Genomic DNA, 22703 nt, shown 5'->3' with positions numbered 1-22703 from the left:
TGGAGCCAACGACATAGGAAGGGAAAAGGTTGAGATTCTGAAGGGAGATTACAGGGAGTTAGGCAGAAATTTAAGAATAAAGCAGATGAATGCATGGCTGAGGAGCTGGTGTATGGGAGAAGGATTCACATTTTTGGATCATTGGAATCTCTTTTGGGGTAGAAGTGACCTGTACAAGAAGGACAGATTGCACCTGAATTGGAAGGGGACTAATATACTGGCAGGGAAATTTGTTAGAGCTGCTCGGGAGGATTTAAACTAGTAAGTGGGTGGGACCCAGGAAGATAGTGAGGAAAGAGATCAATCTGAGACTGGTACAGTTGAGAACAGAAGCGAGTCAAACAGGTAGGGACAAGGTAGGACTAATTAAATTAAACTGCATTTATTTCAATGCAAGGGGCCTTAATAGGGAAGGCGGATGAACTCGGCACATGGTTAGGAACATGGGACTGGGATGTCATAGCAATTAGGGAAACATGGCTCAGGCATGGGCAGGACTAGCAGCTTAATGTTCCAGGATACAATGCTACAGGAAGGACAGAAAGGGAGGCAAGAGAGGGGAGTGATGGCATTTTTGATAAGGGATAGCATTGCAGCTGTGCTGAGGGAGGATATTCCTGGAAATACATTCAGGATTGTTATTTGGGTGGAACTGAGAAATAAGAAAGGGATGATCACCACCTTATTGGGATTGTATTATAAACCCCCTAATAGTCAGAGGGAAATTGAGAAACAAACTTGTAAGGAGATCTCCGCTATCTAAGAATAATAGAGTGGTTATGGTAGGGGACTTTAACTTTCCAAACATTGACTTTGACTGCCATAGTGTTAAGGGTTTACGTGGAGAGGAATTTAAGTGTGTACAAGTCAATTTTCTGATTCAGTATGTGGATGTACCGACTAGAAAAGGTGCAAAACTTGACCTACTAGGGAAATAAGGCAGGGCAGGTGACTGAGGTGTCAGTGGGGGAAGGATTCACCTGCCAGTACCTGGCCCATTTCCCTCAAACCCTTCCTATTCATATGCCCATCCAAATGCCTCTTAAATGTTGCAATTGTACCAGCCTCCACCACTTCCTCTGGCAGCTCATTCCATACCCGTACCACCCTCTGTGTGAAAAAGTTGCCCCTTAGGTCTCTTATATATCTTTCCCCTCTCACCCTACACCTATGCCCTCTAGTTCTGGAGTCCCCAACCCCAGTGAAAAGACTTTGCCTATTTATCCTATCCATGCCCCTCAATTTTGTAACCCTCTATAAAGGCCACCCCTCAGCCTCCGACGCTCCAGGGAAAACAGCCCCAGCCTGTTCAGCCTCTCCCTGTAGCTCTGATCCTCCAACCCTGGCAACGTCCTTATAAATCTTTTCTGAACCCTTTCAAGTTTCACAACATCTTTCCGATAGGAAGGAGACCAGAATTGCACGCAATATTCCAAGTGGCCTAACCAATATCCTGTACAGCCGCAACATGACCTCCCAACTCCTGTGCTCCATATTCTGACCAATAAAGGAAAGCATACCAAACGGCGCCTTTACTATCCTATCTACCTGCGACTCCACTTTCAAGGAGCTTTGAACCTGCACTCCAAGGTCTCTTTGTTCAGCAACACTCCCTAGGACCTTACCATTAAGTGTATAAGTCCTGCTAAGATTTGCTTTCCCAAAGTGCAGCACCTCACATTTATCTGAATTAAACTCTATCTGCCATTTCTCAGCCCATTCATCATTGGATTCAAATATATATTCCCAGAAACAAAATCAGAAATTGCTGGAAATACTCAGCAGGTCTGGCAGCATTTGTGGAGAGAAAGCAGGGTTAACGTTTCACATGTAGCGATCCTTCTATGTAACTGATCATAGCAAGGAAAAGATTGGTATATATTCATAGAGAAGAGGTGTTGAGAAAGGGTAATAATAAACAATAGGTGAAGATGGAGTCTAGAGAGAGAGAAAAACAGTTGGGCAGATGAAGGAATAGGTCAAGTACAGTCTGGGAGAATGAATAGCTGCTAATTGGGGCTATTAGTAGTTGGGGTTTGTGGTAGCAGCTCATGTGGTGACAAGGCCTGATGTATGGTGTTTGGAATAAGGACATAGCAGAAGGTGCTCAAGCTCTAAAATTATTGAACTTGATATTGATTCCTTAAGACTGCAGGGTTCCCAAGTGGAAACTAAGATGCTGTTCTTCCAGTTTGTGCTGAGCTTCACTGGAGCACTGTAGCAAGTCCGAGACACAGATGTTGGCCTGGGAACACTATGGTGTGTTGAAATGGCAGGCAACTGGAAGCTTGGTCATTTTTACAGAAAGAAACAGGTGGTTCTACAAAGCAGTCACCCAGTCTGCACTTGATCTCTCCAGTGTAGAGACGACCACATTGTGAGCAGTGAATATAGGAGACTAGATTGAGTGAAGTATAGGTAAATTGCTGCTTCAAGTGGAAGGTTTGTCTTCGATAGTGCGAAGGGAGAAAATGAACACGGCTGTTACATCTGGAAAGATGTTATGGGGGTGTGGGGACGTATTAGGATGGGGGAGGTGTGAGCCGAGATAACCGGAGGGAACAGTCCCTGTGGAAGACTGACCAGGGAGGAGAGGTTAGTAAGGGTCCAGTGGTGTTGGAAATGATGGCAAAAGATCCTTTGGATATGAATGCTGGTGTAGTAGTAGGTGAGAACAAAGGGAGCCCTCGCTGTTATGGGAGGGAAGAGAGAGAGAGGATGAGGGCCGAAGTGTGGACGATGGGTCGGACACGGCTGAGGGCCCTGTCAACCACAGTGGTGGGTTTTCAAAGGTAGTTATCAGGCTTCTCTCAGCTTAGACTGGGTTCTGTAGCATAGAGTTTGCATAATGTTGGCACACCAAAGTTTTTAAACCACTGTCTGGAAGTGTTCCAGGTGTGTTTTCAGCTGATGCTAATCATGTGAATTATTTGTTTGGCAGTTTCTTCTTCATTTTTAAGCTTGTCTTTGAGTAGGACAAGGAGAGCTAAACACAAGGTGGGGCAAAGGTGGGAGAGGGGAGATGTGATGGTTGTGGCAGGTAGTGTGGATGACGAATTGCACTGCAATCCATCAATTATCAAGTGGACAAAGTAATGAACAGATGTGAGGAAAAGATAGGTAAGTGTACTTGAGAATTGTAAGATGAGTCATGAATCTCATTGAATGTGGAACAGACTTAATCAGTTGAATGGCTTACTTCTGCTCTCATGTCTTATGGTTTAACCATTGGTTACTTCTTGCATGTAGCTTCTATTATCTTGTATGCAACTTGACAACCCCAAAATGGCAGTGCGCTAAATAAGAGCCAATCCATCTTTCATGATATTCTCTGGAAAACCTCATTGGATCCTCTTGTATCCAAGCATGCTGGACAATTGGCAACCACATTCAGGATTACAGTGCACAAATTCAGCTCTGGTATCTGATTATCGAGCATTGGGGTCTGTTTTTAGCTTGGTGGTTCTGTACTTGTCTCTGTATCAGCCCCACTCTGGAGACATGTTCATCTGAGGGAATACTGCCTTATCCAAAGTGCCATTAATGCACTGTTAATATGAGGCATCCTCTGCTGTCTAGTAAAACATCTCCACTCCAATTTGGACAACAGCTACAACAGTTGATATCATTAGTCCTTTTTGAGGTTGTTTTCCCTGGAGCGTTGGAGGCTGAACGATGACCTTATAGAAGTTTATAAAATCATGAGGTGTATGGATAACATAAATAGCCAAAGTCTTTCCCCAAGGCAGGGAGTTCAAAACTAGAGGGCATAGATTTAAGTTAGGAGGGGAAAGATTTAATTGGAACCTAAAGGGCAACTGTTTTACACAGAGCGTGGTGCGTGTATGAAATAAGCTGCCAGAGGAAGTGGTGGAAGCTGGTACAATTACAATGTTTAAAAAAAAATCTGGATGGGTCCATGAATAGGAACAGTTTAGTGGGCCAAATGCAGGCAAACGGAGCTAGATTATTTTAGATATCTGATCGCATGGACGAGTTGGACTGAAGGGTTGGGTTCAATGCTGTATATCTCACTCTATTTGCTCTGCGTGGGTAGGACAGGTGATCAAAAGTATATACAATATGTTATGATTACAATTTACATTTAAAATGGTTGGTAGATTGATGTGTGTCCATTCTGTAAATGTTTTTTTTTAATTTAAAAGAAGAGGTCAAAAAGTCATTTGGAATAGTTACCTAAATGATTAAAAGCTGAAAAAGCATGAGACTACAGTCAAGTCCCAGGCAGGACCACTGTAGTGTGAATGGGTAAATGTTTGTTTTTCAGTTTGACAGGTAAACATTTTAAGGAATTAGAGGAGTTTGACATCAGAACAGACGGTTCAAAATTTAAGCCCAAAAGAACATGGAGTTTAGTTCAGAAGAGTGAAAATTTCTGCAAACTGGAGAGTCAAGCTTTGGTTCTGAAGAAGCGGTCACTGTTTCCAAAATACTTTCATTTGTGAAGCTTCCAAACCAAGAGAAGTGGATAGAAATTCTTAGCACTGAAGAGCCTTAGGCCATAAGAGTTATTGAAAGGTTCATACTCCAGACTTAGACAATTTTATTATTAATTTCTGAGATCTGTGAAAACCAAGCTACTGAAATGATTAAGTTGAAACTTAGGGTTGAGATAGAAGTAAAATTTCTCAGAAATTAATTCGAATTGTAAAAGGATAATATTGGGTAACGTGCGGAAACTTTGTTTTGCTATTTGTGTTAAGATCATTCTAATTCTCATAAATGGCTTTGTTTGATTGACGTCTTTATTTTGTGTAATAATGTTACACTCTGTTGTTAAAGAACAGCTGCAGCTTCTTGTGAATATTTACATCCATGTTAATGAACTGAAGAAAAAAAATGCACATGATCTGTCAAGCAAGGTTTCAAGATGGGAACTGACTTGACCAGCATACCATCATCTGAGACCTTAACAGTTATCAGTTTCTATAGTGACCACAGTTCAAAAATAAGCACTTAGTCTATTCAGGATTGATTTGATTTAAATGTCCAATCTCTCCCCTCAAACAGATCCGACTCACTTCTTTATAAAGGGTTGGGGGGGGGGGAGGGGGGGTTGGTTAGGTGGAAAGTAGGGTGAAGAATAACCATTATTTGGTCTATAAGTAATTGAAGATTGTGAGCTTAAGCCTTCGTAATGTGGTTGACAGGTGTGCCACATAATTGAGGTAGCACTTGCAAGTCCAGGCACGTAAAGTCTTTGGAACTCAATATGCTCTCTTCACTGCATTAATTTTTACCTATGAATGTCTTTGGTCAAACTTCATTTTATGTGGTTGCAGGCCAGGCATCTGAATGAGTCAGCAGAGATCTTTAACCTCTTCAGGCATACTCAGAGAATGAACCTAAAACATTTTTATTGTCTATCTGCCTTGACCGTATTCAGAAGAGTTGCTCTGGGTGTCTAGTGTCAAGTATATGTCCCACTCAGTGCAGCTGGTTTTTAGATAGCATCGAACTATTAGGTATATTGAATTGAGAATGCTGCAATTGGACCGTTTTTATTGCCACTAGATTTGGAACATCTTGTAAAGGCGTTGATTCTCCTGTTCCTTGGATAATGTCTGAATGCTGTGCTTTTCCAGCACCACACTCTCCATCCAAACTCCTCTACAGAGCCATTCATGTACTCTCTCAGACATACACACAGACACGCCCTCACCTTCAGAGACATAAGCATTCACTTGCACGCAGACGCAAATACTCAAACACATAGGCATAACTGGGAAAGGACTCCCATGTATAGTATCGCAAATACAGCGATTCGTGCACATAATGAACATTCACTTGTCTCAAACCTGACAAATATCGGCATCAGCAATATGCCTTGCAAATGCTTATGGGGTGCTCATTGTTTGGATTAACAGGAAAAGACTAGAACCTCTGTGATAACAATGGGAGATGCGTGAATACGCCAGAGGAGTTTCTCACCCAATACCCCTTGGATCCGGGATGGACTGTGCAATTGAGCAAGAACCTGGACATTTGTAGCCCTCTCCAATCTTGCGACTGGGTTTGTGTTTTAGCATGTGATCTTCTCACAGTGCCTGGCAAACAGATTAAACAGGGATGAGTTTAAAGGCGCGAGGATCAAAATACATCCTTTGATTTTGGCGGAGTCGGGGGGGTGTTAGACTGGAGAGTTCTCCTGTGTTTTTAACCTGACCGCTGGAGGGTCATCTGGGCGAGGGCTGTGGGGATTGGGGGAATGGTTAAAGGAACAGGGCGGTGTTGGGGACTAATATTTAATTCGTAAGGATTGAAGTTCTAAGTGAAAGCGTTCAGTCTAGTCTGCAGCCATTAGCAACCGTTGTGGGAATTTGGTTTTAAAGGCGGTAGATGCAGAAACCCTCATAACATTGCACTTGCGACGCAAGGTACACGAGGGTATAGGGCAAGTGGGATCGGAGCTTTTAACCAGTGCAGACACGACGGGCTGAACGGTCGTTTACCGGACTGTGAGAAGCATCATCAAGCCGTCAGCTCCAAGTGGTGGAGGTCGTGGGAGGTCATTTTTTAACAGAGGAAGATTGCAACAGAACCAGGTCACGAAGCAACGCACACAAACAGTGCCCTATCCAAACACAAAACCTATAATCATAAGATAAGTTAAATTCATAGGTTTCAATCACTTTTCAGTGCGGGGTCCCGCATAGATTCCGCTACATGTACAACTCTTTCTTCAAACGCTGAATGTGAGATTGTAGACACGCCTGGCCTGTAAAGGGAACTCTGTGCACTCTGTGGTTAAGCACACTCTCTGTAGTGCTGTTCTGCACCTACTTGCACGGGTTTACAGCCTGTTAGAGTCATACAGTCATGATCTGTTGATATTCTTTAACATGATGTTTTACAACACAGAGTCAACCAAGCCACTTTCTAAAATTTAACTAGCTCCGAGACAGGGAGAGAAAAAATCACTCCCCTCACCGTCCAGTGGAATTTTTAAATCATCCCGGGCAATTTTACTCAGAGAGTCAGAGGGCCGTACAGCACGGAAACAGACCCTTCAGTCCAACCTGTCCGTGCCAACCAGATGTCATAGAACATAGAACAAAATAGCGCAGAACAGGCCCTTCCGCCCTCGGTGTTGCGCTGACCTGTCAATTAAGCTCATCCCCCTACACTTTCCCATCATCATCCATGTGCTTATCCAAGGATTGTTTAAATCTCCCTAATGTGGCTGAGGTAACTACACTGGCAGGTGGGGCATTCCACGTCCTTATCACTTTGCGTAAAGAACCTGCCTCTGACATCTGTCTTAAATCTATCACCCCTCAATTTGTAGCTATGCCCCCTCGTACAAGCTGACTCATCATCCTAGGAAAAAGACTTTCACTGTCTACCCTATCTGATCATCTTGTATGTCTCTATCAAATTCCCCCTTAGCCTTCTTCTCTCCAATGAGAACAGACCCAAGTCTTTCAGCCTTTCCTCTAGACCAGGCAACATTCTGGTTAATTTCCTCTGCACCTTTTCCACATCCTTCCTGTAATGGGGCAACTAGAACAGTCCCATTTGCCAGCGTTTGGCCCATAACCCTCTAAACTCTTCCTATTCATACACCCATCCAGATGCCTTTTGAATACTCATTATCCAGATGGTAGTTATTTGCGAATATTTTTGAACATCTGTATTTATAACCTTCACCTTTGTCGTTTATTTAACAAAGGTCTGTCCTGGGCTTCTCGCTCTGGTCCCTCCAGCCGGCTGATTGGGCAGCTGAATTTACCAAAAACTGGTATCGATAAAGTATGGAGCTGGAAAAACACAGCAGGTCACACAGCATCGGAGGAGCAGGAAAGTCGACGTTTTATCGTCACTTACTTCCAGTATCTGCAGTCCTCACTATCTCTTATCAAAAGCTAGTGTCAGCTGTCAGAACTAACAAGAATTTCAGGTTCCGCTTTAGTTGCAAAAGCAGCTCATTGTGGCTCACACGCCCTCTTTATCTTTTTATGTGGATTTCGCGACTTCGAAATAAAATGCAATTTGAACGTTTATGAGGAAGTTAATCACTTTAAACACAGCCAGAAAACGTCAGCGTCAAAATGGGCAGGAGTCACATGGAATTGCTTATTGTTTCGGGGTTGGAGCTGGGGAGGGGATGGGATTGAGAGGGACCCTTACTCTGAAATCGCGGCCTTTACCATCCCACTCGTTTCTGAACGTTTCAACCTCCTCCGAGACTCTACAGCTTCACTCGCAGTGGTGTAACGGGAGCACAGTGCCATGCCTGGGGTGTTGCGGCGCAGAATCTAAGGGTTTGTCTTGAACGTTATATACGGTCTCTGGCTGACAGCACACTGCAATTGAAAGCTGTTTTTATCCAAGGAGTCCAACGATCTGCTCTCGCTTATTGAGGATGACCTATCTGCTCGCCAAGTTCATAGCCCATCCCCTCTGTCTTTCCGAACACTTGATTTGTGGACAGTACAAGTTATCTCTCTCTCTCTCAAACACACACTTCACCCCCATTATATATTCGTCATCGGACGCCACACGCCGTTTTTAATTAAATCAACCTCAGTCTTAGCTTCTTCCGGTGTAATTAAGAAAAACGAAACTGTCTATTTTCCAAACTAGTCAAATTAAACTAATCATAAGTTAAAGACATCGCTTTGTTCCCCGTAGCAGGCAGGATATAATAATGGTCCGGGTCGCATTCCCGTTCTAATCTGTGCAGAAAATTGTTAATAAGTCATATCGATTTTCGTTTATTTAAGTTCATGTCAGCTAAGGTTAGTGGTCCGGGTGATGTTCTCATCTTATCACTATGTGCTCGTGATATATTGCAATCCCCCTGCATCCAGTAAAAAGACTCGCACTTTTTTTTTACACAATAAAACACATCATTGCGAATAATGACTTGAGCGTTCTAAAGTAACGTTTGCATAATACATCGACTTTGTGACAAAGATTATCACTGACACTATCTCAGGGAACTGACTAACATTGCCCTGCCTAATGTTGGGCAATTCAGTGCTTGTAAATAAAATAAACATTTGCGAGCAATTCGAACTGTGCTTGTTGGGGGAGAAGAGGGGTTTGTTGGACAGTAAAATATGTGTGTGTGCTCCTCAGCCATTTGCGTCTTTAACAAATGTAACCAATAATCTAAACATGTAAAACTTGTTTTTTAAAAAAAATATTAGTGGAAGTGTTATAATCAGGGGGCTATGAGCATCAGGAATAATGTAGCCCAGAACCAGCTCCTCTCTTCAATCAGATCCGTGGCTGTTTCCAGCCTCACTCAAGTCCATTAACTCAACTCTGCTCAGGTTCTCGCCCAGCTCAGACAAACATTCGCCAAACTTTGTTCTGGTCGCTTCATTTATCCCACAATCTCAGAGTGAGATCCAGAATTATATTACAGTTTTTTTTTGAAGAAGTGTTACCTGAATTTTAGAATATATTCTCTTGTTCGTGATACCTTGCGATAGATTTTTAAAATATATAATTCACAGGATGAAGGCGTCGCTGACTGGCCCAGCGTTAATAGCCCATCCCAGAGTCAACCACGTTGCAGTTTCCTTCCCGAAAGGACATTAACGAATCGGATGGGTTTCTCCCCAACAGTCGTCAATGGATTCATTGGACTTTAGCTTCCAAATTTTTATCGAATTCAAATTCCATCATCTGCTGTGGTAGGATTTGCACCTGGTTCTCAGAACATTACCTGGGTCAATAGTCCAATGAGACTACCACTGGGGCATCGTCCCCTATAGATGGGTCCATGGATGGATGGCCGGGTGGATGATACACACTTGCATTGATAGATAGATAGATAGATCGATAGATAGATAGATAGATAGATAGATAGATTAGGTAATAAATAAATAAATGATGGATGGATGATGCGTAGCTAGGTAAACGGAAGCACAAACACATAAGTAGACCATGTTTTATTTAACTTGTCTTTTCAGATGTGACTAACCTGTCCGTTCCCGAGATTGCTACCCTGAGTTCCTGTTTAAATTCGTTTCATTTCTTTCCAACTGATCCCAGTGAAATGTTTAAGAAGTAGCAACATTGTCCCTGTGTCCGCAGGTAAACCCTACTATCGGATACTTGTAACACCGTGTTTATAAATGGAAACATATGTCAGGAAAATGGAAGAATTCTGCAACTGCTTAGAAAAAAAAACAAGAAATGGCCGGGGCGCAGATAAGCTTATGGCTTGGGATATCCCTAAAGGTCTCCGGGGACCTAATTTTATTAAAAAGGCTCTAACTCAAAGGATTTTTTTTTTAGTTTCGCATGCTCGCCGACCAGTCGGTATAAATCAGGAATTCTCGGTGTTAATGCCGCATTTACATTTAAACATATGGCACAGTTAGCGGCTATTCGGCCCACCCTCCAATTAATCTCCCTGCCCAGCGCTTCGCCACACCCCTTATACTTTGGCTTTCTCTTTATATCTAGTTTCTGCTAATCTCGGTCAGTGAAAATGTATTTACCGTTTGCCTTTAAAATCTTACCATTTTTCTTTCGGTCTATTCAAATAACAATGATATTCTGAAAATACCTTCTTTCTACACCGACAAGAGACAGTTGGCAAGATTTTGTTTCTGTGGAGTGATTAGAGAGTCCCTCCTTCTCGTTAAGGGAGATGCCTACCACATAAAGTTGCTAATAACAACGTCCCGCAGAATTCCGCGGGTCTGGGATATGTCTCTCACTAAAATCGTTATCTAGAGATTTTACCCGAAAGGTATTACTTAAATGTAACAACGTTGTGTAAAAGTACATATCCCATTATTTGCGAAGGCTCGATTTAACTCCCCCACCCTTTGTCTTTAACATAAACACCACCTTAAATCAGCTGCTATCAACGCTCAAAAAAGGGTCACTCGGGTCCAGATGTTAACTATACTTTCTCTTCAAAAACTTGTTAAATTTTGATTGATTTATTTGATTTATTGGCACGTGTACCTAAGTACAGTGAAACGCTTTGTTTATGAGCAGTAGGGGCAGGTCATAGTGAGCAAGGACATCCGAATCATAGCGTGGAAAAAGAAACGTGGACAGAGTGGGGTATACAGGTTACATTGCGCAGGCCTGGCGTGAGGCAAGAACAACATTGACAAGATCAGCATTCTGAAAGGGGGGAAGCAGGAAGGAGGGACTGGTGGCACAGTGCTTAGCACAGCTGCCTTACAGCACCAGGGACCCAGGTTCGATTCCAGCCTTTGGCGACTGTCTGTTTGGAGTTTGCACATTGTCTGCGTGGGTTTACTCCTACAATACAGTTCAGGTGAATTGGCCATGTTAAATTGCCCATAGTGTTCGGTGCCTCCTTCAGAGGGAAATAGGTCTGTGTGGGTTGCTGATTCCTGATGAAGGGCTTTTGCCTTTTACTGCTCCTCGGGTGCTGCCTGAACTGCTGTGCTCTTCCAGCACCACTCAACTCCAGAATCTGGTTTCCAGCATCTGCAGTCATTGTGTTTACCTGCTCTTCGAAGGGTCGGTGTGGACTTGGGCTGAAGGGCCTTTTTCCAGACTGGAGGGAATCTAGTCTATTTGAAGTTAGAGAGTCCATTCATCAGCAGGGAAGAAGATGTCCCTGAACCCGCTGTTGCCTGTGATCAAACTTCTGCATCTTCTGCCTGACGGAAAAGGTTTTAGGACAACATTAGTCTAGTTGTTCTGTTTTTGTTTCAGATCTTCCGCGTCTACAGTTCTTCACTTTATCATCTTTAAATGGATCTGCGTGTTAACGGTGTATATATGCCTTTATATCTAAGTATCTAAATACATGTGTGTTTCTGGTAATTAAACGCCCCTGGACTTTCAAGGTCAAAATGCAAGTTTAAAGGATTCACATAAATGCACAAAGTGGCGTTTCTTTATCAATGGAAGGGAATCGTGTCTGACTAATTCGGAGATAATTTGAGAGGGAGGTGGGGTGTGCTGTCTGAATTTCTCTATTGTTTAAAACAAAGCACTGACAAGTGGTTCAAGTTGTACTTGGGGACACAAATGTACACCCCTTAGCGCCCCCCGCCCCCCGGCGACGCGTCTATCCAGCTTTCCTCTGAGTCCCAAGGCAACACAATGTGCAGCAGCATTGGCTACAGTCGACGGCCAGATCAGCTGACAGTATTAATTCCAGGAATTCCCCACTCGATCTCTCACAAACACCAGTAGCTTCGACTCCCTGGCCCGCGGCTATCTCTCCTTGTCTTGCAAAAGGGATTTATATACCCCATACCCAGTTTCCTTTCATTTTTTTTTGTTTTGCTTGTGGTTATTTTAGGTTCTTTTATTTTTGCAAATTGTTATTTATGAAGAAAATTTCTGCTGTAGTACGAAGCGCCATGCTGCTGGAACATCCTGGACCTACAAGCTGCCCGAAATCGACAGAGCACCCACGGTTCAACGGCGGTGCAGGTAAAATGGGTTTGGCTGCCTCATTAATCCAGTGCATTCAGTTGACACTGCCTGGAAAATGTTGTTGGAACTGTCTTTTTTTAAAAGGGGAAAAAAAAGAAGAAACGAGTTTCTCAGTCATCACCATTTGACGTCTCTTTCAGCAAACACTTTCCCTCAATTTCACCCCCTCCCCCACCCCCGCAGCGCATCTTTTTCTCAAATTGACAGATCAGAGACACAGTTAGATCCAACTGTCCAACACTAAAATCCCTAATATGTCAGTCAGTACATAGAACATGGATTGCCTGCTTTAGAACTTCAGCACTGTAATGTTGCACCTTTCCCTCTATTTCTTTAATTTTTTTTCCAATTTGTACCTAATATTTTGTACCTAGGTATCTTTGTACTTAAGATGGCGCCGGAAATGGCGACTTTGTGCACTTTTCTCTGTACTCATGTATCCCTGTACTTGACAATAAACCTAATTCTAACTTTAATTCGAGAGGGGGGCGGGGGATGAGGACACATTTTACATGCGTTTCAAACAGTCTCGCAGCCTTTCGTAGACAACATCCCAACGCCGTTGTAACCTGACACTCAATATTAAAGCCTTCTGCTATCCCTTTCACTATGAATGTGGAATGAGGTTGTGTACTTTTCAGGACATTTAATACGTTCAGAAATTTCACAATGGTATTTGCATGGTCGCACGGTTGTGTGTCATTTTAGTCACTTGCCAACATAAAGGCAAGATGATGTTTGTTAATTTTTTTTAGGAAAGAAAACAAGATGTATTGTAACTTCACCCGCTCCGCTCCCCCCCACCCGCCCCCGTTCCCTGGGTAAGCAGCACACGTTATGAATATGTAATGAAGCGCATTGTTATAGGAAATTGTATCAACAGATGTACAGCGCGTGTCTGGGTTGAGTCCGCCCGTACAGGCACATCATTCATAGTCAGCATCCAGGACTGGTCTTCTGTAACCCCCACACAGCAAGATCCCAACCGGCTGTCTGTGCTTTTGCTCGCTTTCCCTAGTCTCCCCAAAGCAAGCTTTAACCAGGAGGTGGGGGTGAGGGAGGAGAGGACGAGGGGGGAGGGAGGATGCATAAAGGGCTGGAGAGTTTCCTCAACTCAGGCTCTAGTCTGTCCAAGGAACCACGTTTCGATTCCTGCCCTTGATCGAACTGCCCCGTCAAGTTCTTCATCTTTTGGGGATGGGAGAATGCATTGAGAATTCGTAGAGATCCCTGCTGCCTCCTTCCACTCCCCTTCATACCCCTCTACATCCATCTTTACACACCCACGTGTGTTTTTGTATATGTGTGGGTGTGTATGGGTATGCCTGTGTAGTAATGTGTGTATATGTGTGCTTGTGTGTGTGCGTGGGTGTGGGTGAATGTGTGGGTGTGCGAGTGGATGAATATGTGTGTGTGGGTGTGTTTGTGTGTGTGTGTGGGTATGTATATGTGTGAGTATGTGGGTGTGGGCGAATGTGTGGGTGTGTGTGGATGAATGTGTGTGAGGGTGTATATGTGTATATTTGGGTGAATATGTATGTGGGGCTGATGAATATGTGAGTGAATGTGTGTGGGGGGTGTATATGAGGGTGAATGTGTACGTGGGGTTGGTGACTGTGGGTGTGGGTGAATGTATGTGGATGTATGTGTGGGTGTAGGTGAATGTATGTGGCTGTATATGTGTGTGGGGGGAGGGCGGTGAATATGTGTGTGTGTGTGAGTGAGTGTGTTTGTGGCTGCAGGGGGCGAGTTGTGGGGGTGGGGGGGGAGGTGTGGAGAGGTTTGGTAAATGAAGGTCGTGGGGTGAGGTCGGCGGGGGAAATGGCTACAAAGAAGCGCAGCGAGTCATGTTAGTGAAATTCTACCGCCCGCCCATGCCCGGCCATGGGCACAGCAAGACTGTGCAGACCGGTGTCTGGGTCCATTTCTCGAGGTTAATTAGTTGGTGCTTGAGACGGTCTCGGGATCAGTTCAAAGGGGAAGGTCAAGATTAAAAAGCCCCAGCCACCTCTAATGGGACACGTCTCCAAAATCTGCTGCTTTCAGTTCACCCCACGGTCTATTAACGAGCTCCTCGGTGATTTAAACAGAGGTTGCTGACAGCACCGCCAGAAAAGGCAAATGTTTGTAGGGGCCGCAGGGGTTGGAGGGGTAAAGGGGGTGCAGTAAATGTATCCCCACCATGGCCCGCACTTCCTACAACACAGCATCTCCTCCGGCAATCCTTCGGGAATGAGATTCCTTTTTGTTTTGTTTGGCCTATCCCATCCCTGATCTCGTAGGAGGAGGCTAGTTCAGGTTAGCGGCCCAAACAAACCCTCGAGGTAAAGCCAGATGTCCCTTGGGGTAGTGGGTGACAGCGTGTTGTGTATATAATCTGCACTGTAGGGCATGCCCCCACCCATCGATCGTAGAATCAAAGGATCCCTATACTGCGGGAAGAGGCCATTCGGCCCATCAAGCCTCTACCTACTCCCCCCCAAAAAAATCCAACCCAGACCCAACCTCGCTACCATATCCCCGTAACCCTGCATTTCTCATGGCTAACCCAACTAAGCCTGCACATCCCTTGACACCGTGGGCAGTTAAGCATGGCCAGTCCACCCTAACCTGCCCATCTTCGGACTGTGGGAGGAAACCCACTCCTACCCGGGGAAAATGTGACAAACTCCACACAGACAGTGGCCCGAGGGTGGTATCTAACTTGGGTGCCTGGCGCTGTGGGGCAGCAGTGCTAACCACTGATCATTGCATTTCATTGAGGTTGTTCTCCAGTCTTAACCAGCCAGCTCAGTCATGCATTAGCTAACCACGGGAGAGTTGACATACCAGCGTCGAGAATAGCCTGGTCACCCAGCGCCTCGGGTTCAGGATGTAGGGTGTGGATTCACCGTCATTTGGTTTGCTCGTCTGTCACGGTTACCCGGTTTGGTCTACATGTGACTCCAGACCCACAGCAACGTGGTTGGCTTTTAAAGGCTCTCTGGGCAATTAGGGATGGGCAAGAAATGCTGGGCCCAGCCAGTGATGCCCTCATCCCGTGACCGTATGTCAATAGATGCAGCGCCTATTGAACTTATAACTAAAAGAAAACAAGGTTTATCTTCTCGTGTTGAGTCATGGTCACTTCCAGCCCTTGTGATCAGGGGTGAAACAAGAAGTCGTTTGGAAAAGGAAACCCGCGAAATGAGGTTAAAATCGCAATGAGAATTCAGAAACAGGTATACGGGCCTCGCTGGAAAATGGTGGTGACCTCAGAGATCCGAACCTTCTTACCTTCTAACTGATGGGTCAAAGTCAGACTCTAACGCTTACTGGACTTGAACTTGCACCCGGATGCTCCACTTGCCTTGCTTGTGCGCCTCTTGGATCAGGATAGTCATCTCGCCCATAAAGGTCTTAGAATACTCACTGCCATCCAACCCATGGAAGGATTTGCCGTTGAATTTACAACTGCTGGCCAAGTTTAACAAACAAATTAGCCACACCCCCGTCCCCCACTACCTCCCCTCTCTCTGAAAGAGAAGATGGTGGATCAGACTGCTCTCCTCCTCCCCTCCCCTCTCCCTCAGCCCACTCCCTCCCTCCCCATGCCCCCTTCTCTGCCCCCACTATTCTCGCCAATCCCATCGCCACTGTGCCTGGTTTGCTCTCCAGGTTCTGGACCCCAGCCCACCAAGCCCTATTTTCGTGAGCCCTTCCAGGGGAACTTAAAGAAACAAAAAAAACACTCATATCTTTAAAAAAAAGTTAAGGGAGAGATATGACTGAAGCACCCCTCGCTTGACAAAAAGGTGTTTGATAAGCTCCGGGAATACAAACAAATGGAACATTGATTTTGAATTCATCAGGAGGTACATCAGTAGCACTACTGCCTGATTTCCCCAGGCACCGCTCCGTTTTAAACATCACCGTCGATAAAATTTGTCAGGGTGTTACTTAACATTTCATTGAGCACAGAATGTTCCAAAAACAAACGGGAGGCGGTGGGTCAGGCAGATCATTCCCCCTCCCACCCCCCACTCCCACCTTATTCCTGAGAAATATAGCATTATTTACCTCTGTAACGAGTAGATGAGGCGTTTCAGGATAGCGTGCTCTATTTAGTAACATTCAGCCCCTTTCTGGGCTTCAACATTTCATAAAGTGAGAGGTGCCTGAGCTCACAGCTCCGTCTCCCAATCGAGTGACCCGACGGTGACCGACAGCGACCGCTTGTGTTGCGCGGGCAAAGGTTGTGGACCGAGCCCAGTGTTTTCAACTGGTGCATTTTTGCTCAGAAAACGTCGACAATATTCTCTGAAGGATAACCCGAGACGGGAAAAGGTGCATCGGGTGAGTATTCAGCATTAACAAGGGACAGAATCTCTTCTGTGTATAATATCCTGGGGACTGATGTCCTCTACGTGGCTTCGTTACATAATCCTCACGTGTTAATTGTTTTCCATTTTTTCTCAAATGAACCTTTAATTTGATATTTGATCGATATATTTAGCAGAGATAATTTACTCATACACTTAGCTGAATAGATGTTGTCTCTGATGCGCTGGACACCGTTGCTTTTAACAAGCAGAATTTGCACACTTTATTGCAAACTACATCAAACCAATTGAAACACGTGTCTCCTAGTGCTCAAGCGGCCAATAACATGGAAGTTATAGAAATAGTGAATATGTCCATACGTCCCTGGTGCATTGCACATGCCTGCCATATGTCAATGTATCCCTGGTATGTTATCATGTGTATACATATGTCAATATATCTTTGGTACATTGGTACATTACATGTGTACACTATATGTCCATGTAACCCTGGTGTAGTATCATGTGTATACTATGAGACCATGCTTTCCTGGTTTATGACATATACTTTATGACCACGTATCCCGATCTATATATCTATACTATATGACTATGTCCCTCTGGTATATGACATGTGTATACCATATGACCATTTACCCCTGGTGCAATATGTGTATCCCAATATCTAACGGATAAATGTCTGAGGGAACCAGTTCAGAGGTTTCCCTCACTCAGTTCCACAACCCTTCTCCAACACTCGCTGATATTATTGAGTGATAACATCCTTGGACAGAGAGCAAGCTAACATTTCGAATCTAGATGACTGCATCAGAGCTGAAGTGCGGAGGGGACAGTATTTATGCTATAGTTTGGAAAGCGTGGGGGTAGTGGCACCCCGACTAAACTGTAGTAAAAATGCAGTCCCCGCGACACTTCACCAGCTCTGATGCAGTTATCTGGACTGGAGACGATATCTTGCTCTCTCTCCATGGATGCTGCCTGGCCCGCTGTGATCTCCAGCATTTGTTGTTTTCAGTACAAGATTTCAGCATCGGCTGTAATTTCTTCCTGTATTTCGAGTGACAGTTGTACAAATCCAAGGTGGGTTTTTTTTCCCGGGATGCAGAAGCATTTTAAAACCCCAGTTTAAGGTTGACTGTTGAATTTTGTCGCATTGTAGCCCAAGTCAAAACAAAACAGGGGGGAAGGGACGCCGACACAGCCCTCAAGGATTGTACAGTATGTATATTAGAAAGTTGAAATTAAACAAAATCACTGACAGGGAAACACCAGACCGATATTACCAAACCGCGTCGGTAGTTTCCTGGAATTGTCTTTCGGTTCTGCCTTCAAATGGAATAAAGAACTAAAACAGAGTAGGGAGAAGGGAGATTTCTCGTATAGAATAATGTGTGTGTAATTCAATGCTCCGAAAGCATATTCAAATGGTGCAGTTAAAAATGCAAACAAAAACCAACATTCGTATATTCACTACTAGTGCAATTACAATTGTATAAATGTGTAATTAATAAATATGCCCACGAACCCCTGGTGTGTATATTTCATGATTATAATTATTAAATACCATAAATCATAAATAAATTAAAGTGTAATTTATTTTCATATAACCATCTTCAAGAGAAAGTCTAGGAGCAAGTGTAAATCCATGGGCGAGAATTGACAGTCTGCCTAATTATCTGCCGGCGGATTTTGCCCAATAACGTTGCTAAATTTCACTCGCTCCTTCCCGAGCCGTCTTTACCCGGTTCCGCCGTTGCTCAAGCAACTGCAAGCACCATACAGAACCTCGGCGCCCGCTTCTTCATAGGCAGTTTTCAACGTTTTTTTTTAATCCTAAGGGTCAAATTTGATTCAAGTTCCACTTCAGAACAAAATCAAGTTAAAGTACATTTTATGTAAAAAAAATAAACGTGTCGATCACAAATTAAACCATTTAATGGCAAAAAAAAGAAGAGAAGTTCAAGACTTTGCCAGTCACCTTATAATGTGTAATGCGGACAAAACCCTTAAAACTGTAGATGGGAAAAGTACCGGTTTATTTCTCGCCTGGGTACAGATGCTGCAATTTGTTCCTGTCCTCTCACCTCACCGCAACTTTCCAATCTTGGGCAGACTCCAGCATAGAGGAGCCAGATCAGATCTTTGCTTTTGACTGTACCTTTCAGTCGCTGGAGTTACTGACCGAGTGTGTGACCGTCTGTGTATTAGTTGTTGTCTGTCTGTGTGGGTGACTGTATCTGTGTGTTTGTGTGGGATCGTGTGTGACTACTCCAGTGTGTTTTTTTCTGCGTGTGTGAGATCGTCTGTGTTCGTGTGTGTGACTATTTTAGTATGTTTGTGTGTGTGTGTGTGTGTGTCTGTGTGTGTGTGTGTGACTATTTTAGTATGTTTGTGTGTGTGTGTCTGTGTGTGTGTGTGTGTGTGTGTGACTATTTTAGTATGTTTGTGTGTGTGTGTCTGTGTGTGTGTGTCTGTGTGTGTCTGTGTGTGTGTCCTACACCCAATGTAGCAGCTCCGCTTGGTCTGCCCTGCCAGCGCCTCTGGGATCGTTGTTCAATCTGCAAACAGATTAGGTCTGGCATCCCAAACCATCACTTTAGAAACGTTGACCCGGATCAACATTGAAGGTCGCGGGGAGTGCTTTCCAAAAGCAACAGGAGTTGACTTCGACTTTGGGGCAGAGATGTGTGCTGCTCGTGGGCTGAAGCCGGGAGAGAAGTCAAACTCGGAGGCGCCACAAGACTTCCTGACCCAGAATGATGATCTGTGCAAAGGTACTGAGTCCGACTCACCTTATTCATAACAAGGGGTGTTGTGATGATCTGAACTGACCAACATGTCTCTTCCAGACTCTTACTGGTTTACTTTCCGCTCGGAGGTTTGGAGGCAGTGTTACATCAGAGTCTGATATCGAAGGCCAGTCACTAACAAAAATTTAGCTAAAGAGGATTTCACTGTAGACAGATGCGTATCAATCAGTGCAGGTCAACTCTTACAACCAGTCAATTAACAAATTAGATGGCATTTCCATTTGAAAAATGTGCACACTTTAATTACATCAGGCAGGGAATTAACCATAAACCTCTCCCAACAGCCGGCTAACTATGTTCAAGTCTTTAAATTCACGGAAGAGATTCCGTTCTGTTGCCGAATGGTCTGATGGTCCGATTTACGTTAGGAATACCGCCGCTATGAGTGGGTTGTGAGTTTGTGGGTTATTTTAAACGGCTGCTATCCGGAAATAAATGCCTTTGCTTATAATTGCGCCAACCGATTAACTCAATGCAACAACCTGTTTTTTTTCTTTCAACTTAAATTATTTGGGGAATGTGAGATCCCGCGTGTGTAGAGGGGGCCTTGCTTCTTATTCCAGTATCACATCGCGTTCTTGTTAAAACTGGCAGCGGATTAGGGACATGCGAATGTCACAAACCGGATATATATCTCACCTCCCCCAATCTACCTTCTCCCCACCGCATTTAATAATGGGGTTGTAATTTTTAGAAACGTTTTTCATTCCCACATTGTGATTGCAGTCTTCAGCGGGAGAGACCACGACTGGATTAATATTCAAAGGTAGCAGTGTTTTATTTTTAAAAACTGCTGTGTTAAAGTAACGGGATGCACATGGCGACAGGGTAAGTTAATGCGAAGAGGGACTATTAAGGAGCCTCACAGATTCTCTTGACTGCGAGTATGTCCGCAAGACGCTATTATATAAAAGGAGCTAGCTGAGGAAAAGAAATGCAAAATGCTCACACCGGTGTATATTTAATGTCAGTTTGCCGCTACAGTCCATTCACAGTCCGCGTAAACTGCTTGTCCAACGCTATGCATTAGCAAAGGATGCAAACTTCAGACAAAAGCGCCGCTTTCTTTCCGTGCCGTGAAGACGTGTGATTTGGCGAATCAGTTCACAGGGAGTTTGCAGTTTGAACCGAAACCAGTTCTAACCCAGGGATTAATCCAGGAGCGTGCAGGAAGCAGAACAAAAACTGGAATTTGCGTCTCACATCCTGGCCGACGTCTGTCCCAGGTAAGCTAGGAAGTATTGAGCACTAAATATTACCTGGTTCACCAGTGACACTTTCATTCTATATATAGATACATTTCGAATAGAGCTCTAGAGATAATTGCAGTTTAAAGTAATGACAGAACGACCAAGATGAAAAATAAGAATTTGCATAATAATCTGAGGACCAGTTTAAAAGTGGACTGACCACTTTCACTGGAGGAAGTTACAACGTGAGAATACCAAACCATCGATAACCTACTGCTATATTTAATCATGGAAATTATTGCGCGTACTCCTTTGGTGTTCTGTTTCACTGTGTAGAAAAGATCTATATTTCACTGTTTAAAGCAAAACTCTGTCGCCTCAAAATTCCAGCAGTAATTTGAGGGATTGGTGCGCGGTTGATCTGACTGCAGTTCCCGACTGGGCAGTTTCAAAGTGACTCCTGTACGACCTCATTTCAAACAGAGGATTTAGATTTATCGAGCAAGCGGACCCACATAAGCGGGCGCGTGTTCTGGATCTCCCACTGTGATCTTCGCTATCCTGGTGACGGTTATGGGATTGTCGCTGGGAGACAGGTTCCTGCTGCATTACTTAGGGATTGGTCTCATGTTTGCCGAGGCTACCAGAGTGAGCTATTGGATGATTAAACCCTGAATTGGGACCCGAACCCACAGTATCTAGTTTTAGAAATAGAGACACTACTGTCCGCACCATAAGACACCCCCAAGGCCTTCTCCCCATGAGCTGATTTCTGCAGTATTGATGCTGGAGTTCGGTTACTAACTGGAATCCAAATCCCACTTTAGATGTTTGCAAATTTCAGTCGAGTTAATGGGTGTTTCTTGGTGAAATTTGACGGTGAAAGTGAGGTTGGAAATGGTCTAGAAATCAAGTATTTCATTAAAGCTGTGGAGAGAGGGAAAGCTGGGAGCAAATTATTGCAGATGCTGGAATCTGTACTGAAAACAACAAATGCTGGAGATGACAGCGGGTCAGGCAGGATCCATAGAGTGAGATAGAACAAGCTAATGCTTCCAGCCCAGGTGACTCTTCGTCAGGGAGGGAAACCCACCGTCTTTCCCGGGTCTGGCCTGTTGGTGACTCCAGTCCTACACCAATTTGGGTAACTACCCGTCGAAGTGGCCGGACGTACCACTCATTTGTATCCAGCAGCCAGCACTACATTCTTAGGGTATCTAGGGCGTCTGGCGAAATCATATCCGCAGAATGAAGTAAAGGTGTGTGTGCATAGGGTGGGGGCTGTTGGTGAGATAATGCTAAGCTAATCGTTGCATTTGGGACGTGAAGACGAATACTTTCCGCAAGAGAACAGTTTGTCAGTGGGCGAGGTGCTCAGATATAAAGTGGAGTTAACGTTAGTGCGCAAAAGTGGCCTTCCGCTTCCTGATGGCTGTTCTTGTGACCCTTGACCCACCTGTGTTTTTAATTTTTTTGCTATCAAATGAGCTCAGGCTCCCCCCGAAGCCGCGAACTGCAAGACTGTCCCTTTACAGGGTAATGTACGGAGGGGAGTACCTGTAGGAAGGATGCTTTAAGGACCATTTTCTTGGCTAGGATAACTGAGTTGGTCTAGATGTGATGTTAGCTTTGCTGTTTCCCCTCCCTTTTCTCTATGAGTCCACCAGCTGCCAATATCTCACCGCTACTTTAAAAAACACACGCACATCCCTCCCCCAATATAATTAGGTGGGCTGCCCACCCAACTGTTCATACCGGAAGTCACCATTCATTGGATCCCGCCCGATTCGCTCTAATGGTCACCGTGTAACGTATGGTTGTGATGTGATTTCACCTTTTTTTCAGTTAGGCTGGAGAGGGGCCAGATTTTAACGAGGCAATGATCTGGTTTTCACACAATTATTTCCTTAAAATCGAGTTGGAGGAGAAAGGTCCGACTGAGTTGGACCAAGTTAGTGGAATGG

The 22703-nt window shown here is 44.4% G+C and overlaps 1 protein-coding gene across 2 annotated transcripts in view; it reads left to right on the top strand.

Annotated features, from left to right (window-relative positions):
- Positions 1-12137: 12137 nt before the first annotated feature.
- The window catches only part of lhx3 (LIM homeobox 3), a 75184-nt gene continuing 64618 nt past the window's right edge, over positions 12138-22703 (top strand). The window contains exon 1 of one of the 2 annotated variants that reach the window (XM_072565840.1): positions 12138-12414. In XM_072565840.1, coding sequence (XP_072421941.1) covers positions 12309-12414 — 106 coding nt within the window. In that variant the 5' untranslated portion in view covers positions 12138-12308. Of the gene's footprint in view, positions 12415-19253; positions 19514-22703 lie in introns of those variants that run through there. The other variant, XM_072565841.1, reaches the window with a different exon arrangement.

This window comes from Chiloscyllium punctatum, chromosome 49, assembly GCF_047496795.1.
Source record: "Chiloscyllium punctatum isolate Juve2018m chromosome 49, sChiPun1.3, whole genome shotgun sequence".
NCBI lineage: Eukaryota > Metazoa > Chordata > Chondrichthyes > Orectolobiformes > Hemiscylliidae > Chiloscyllium > Chiloscyllium punctatum.
Note: the sequence above shows the minus strand (reverse complement) of the source record. Positions and strands in the feature narration are given on the sequence as shown.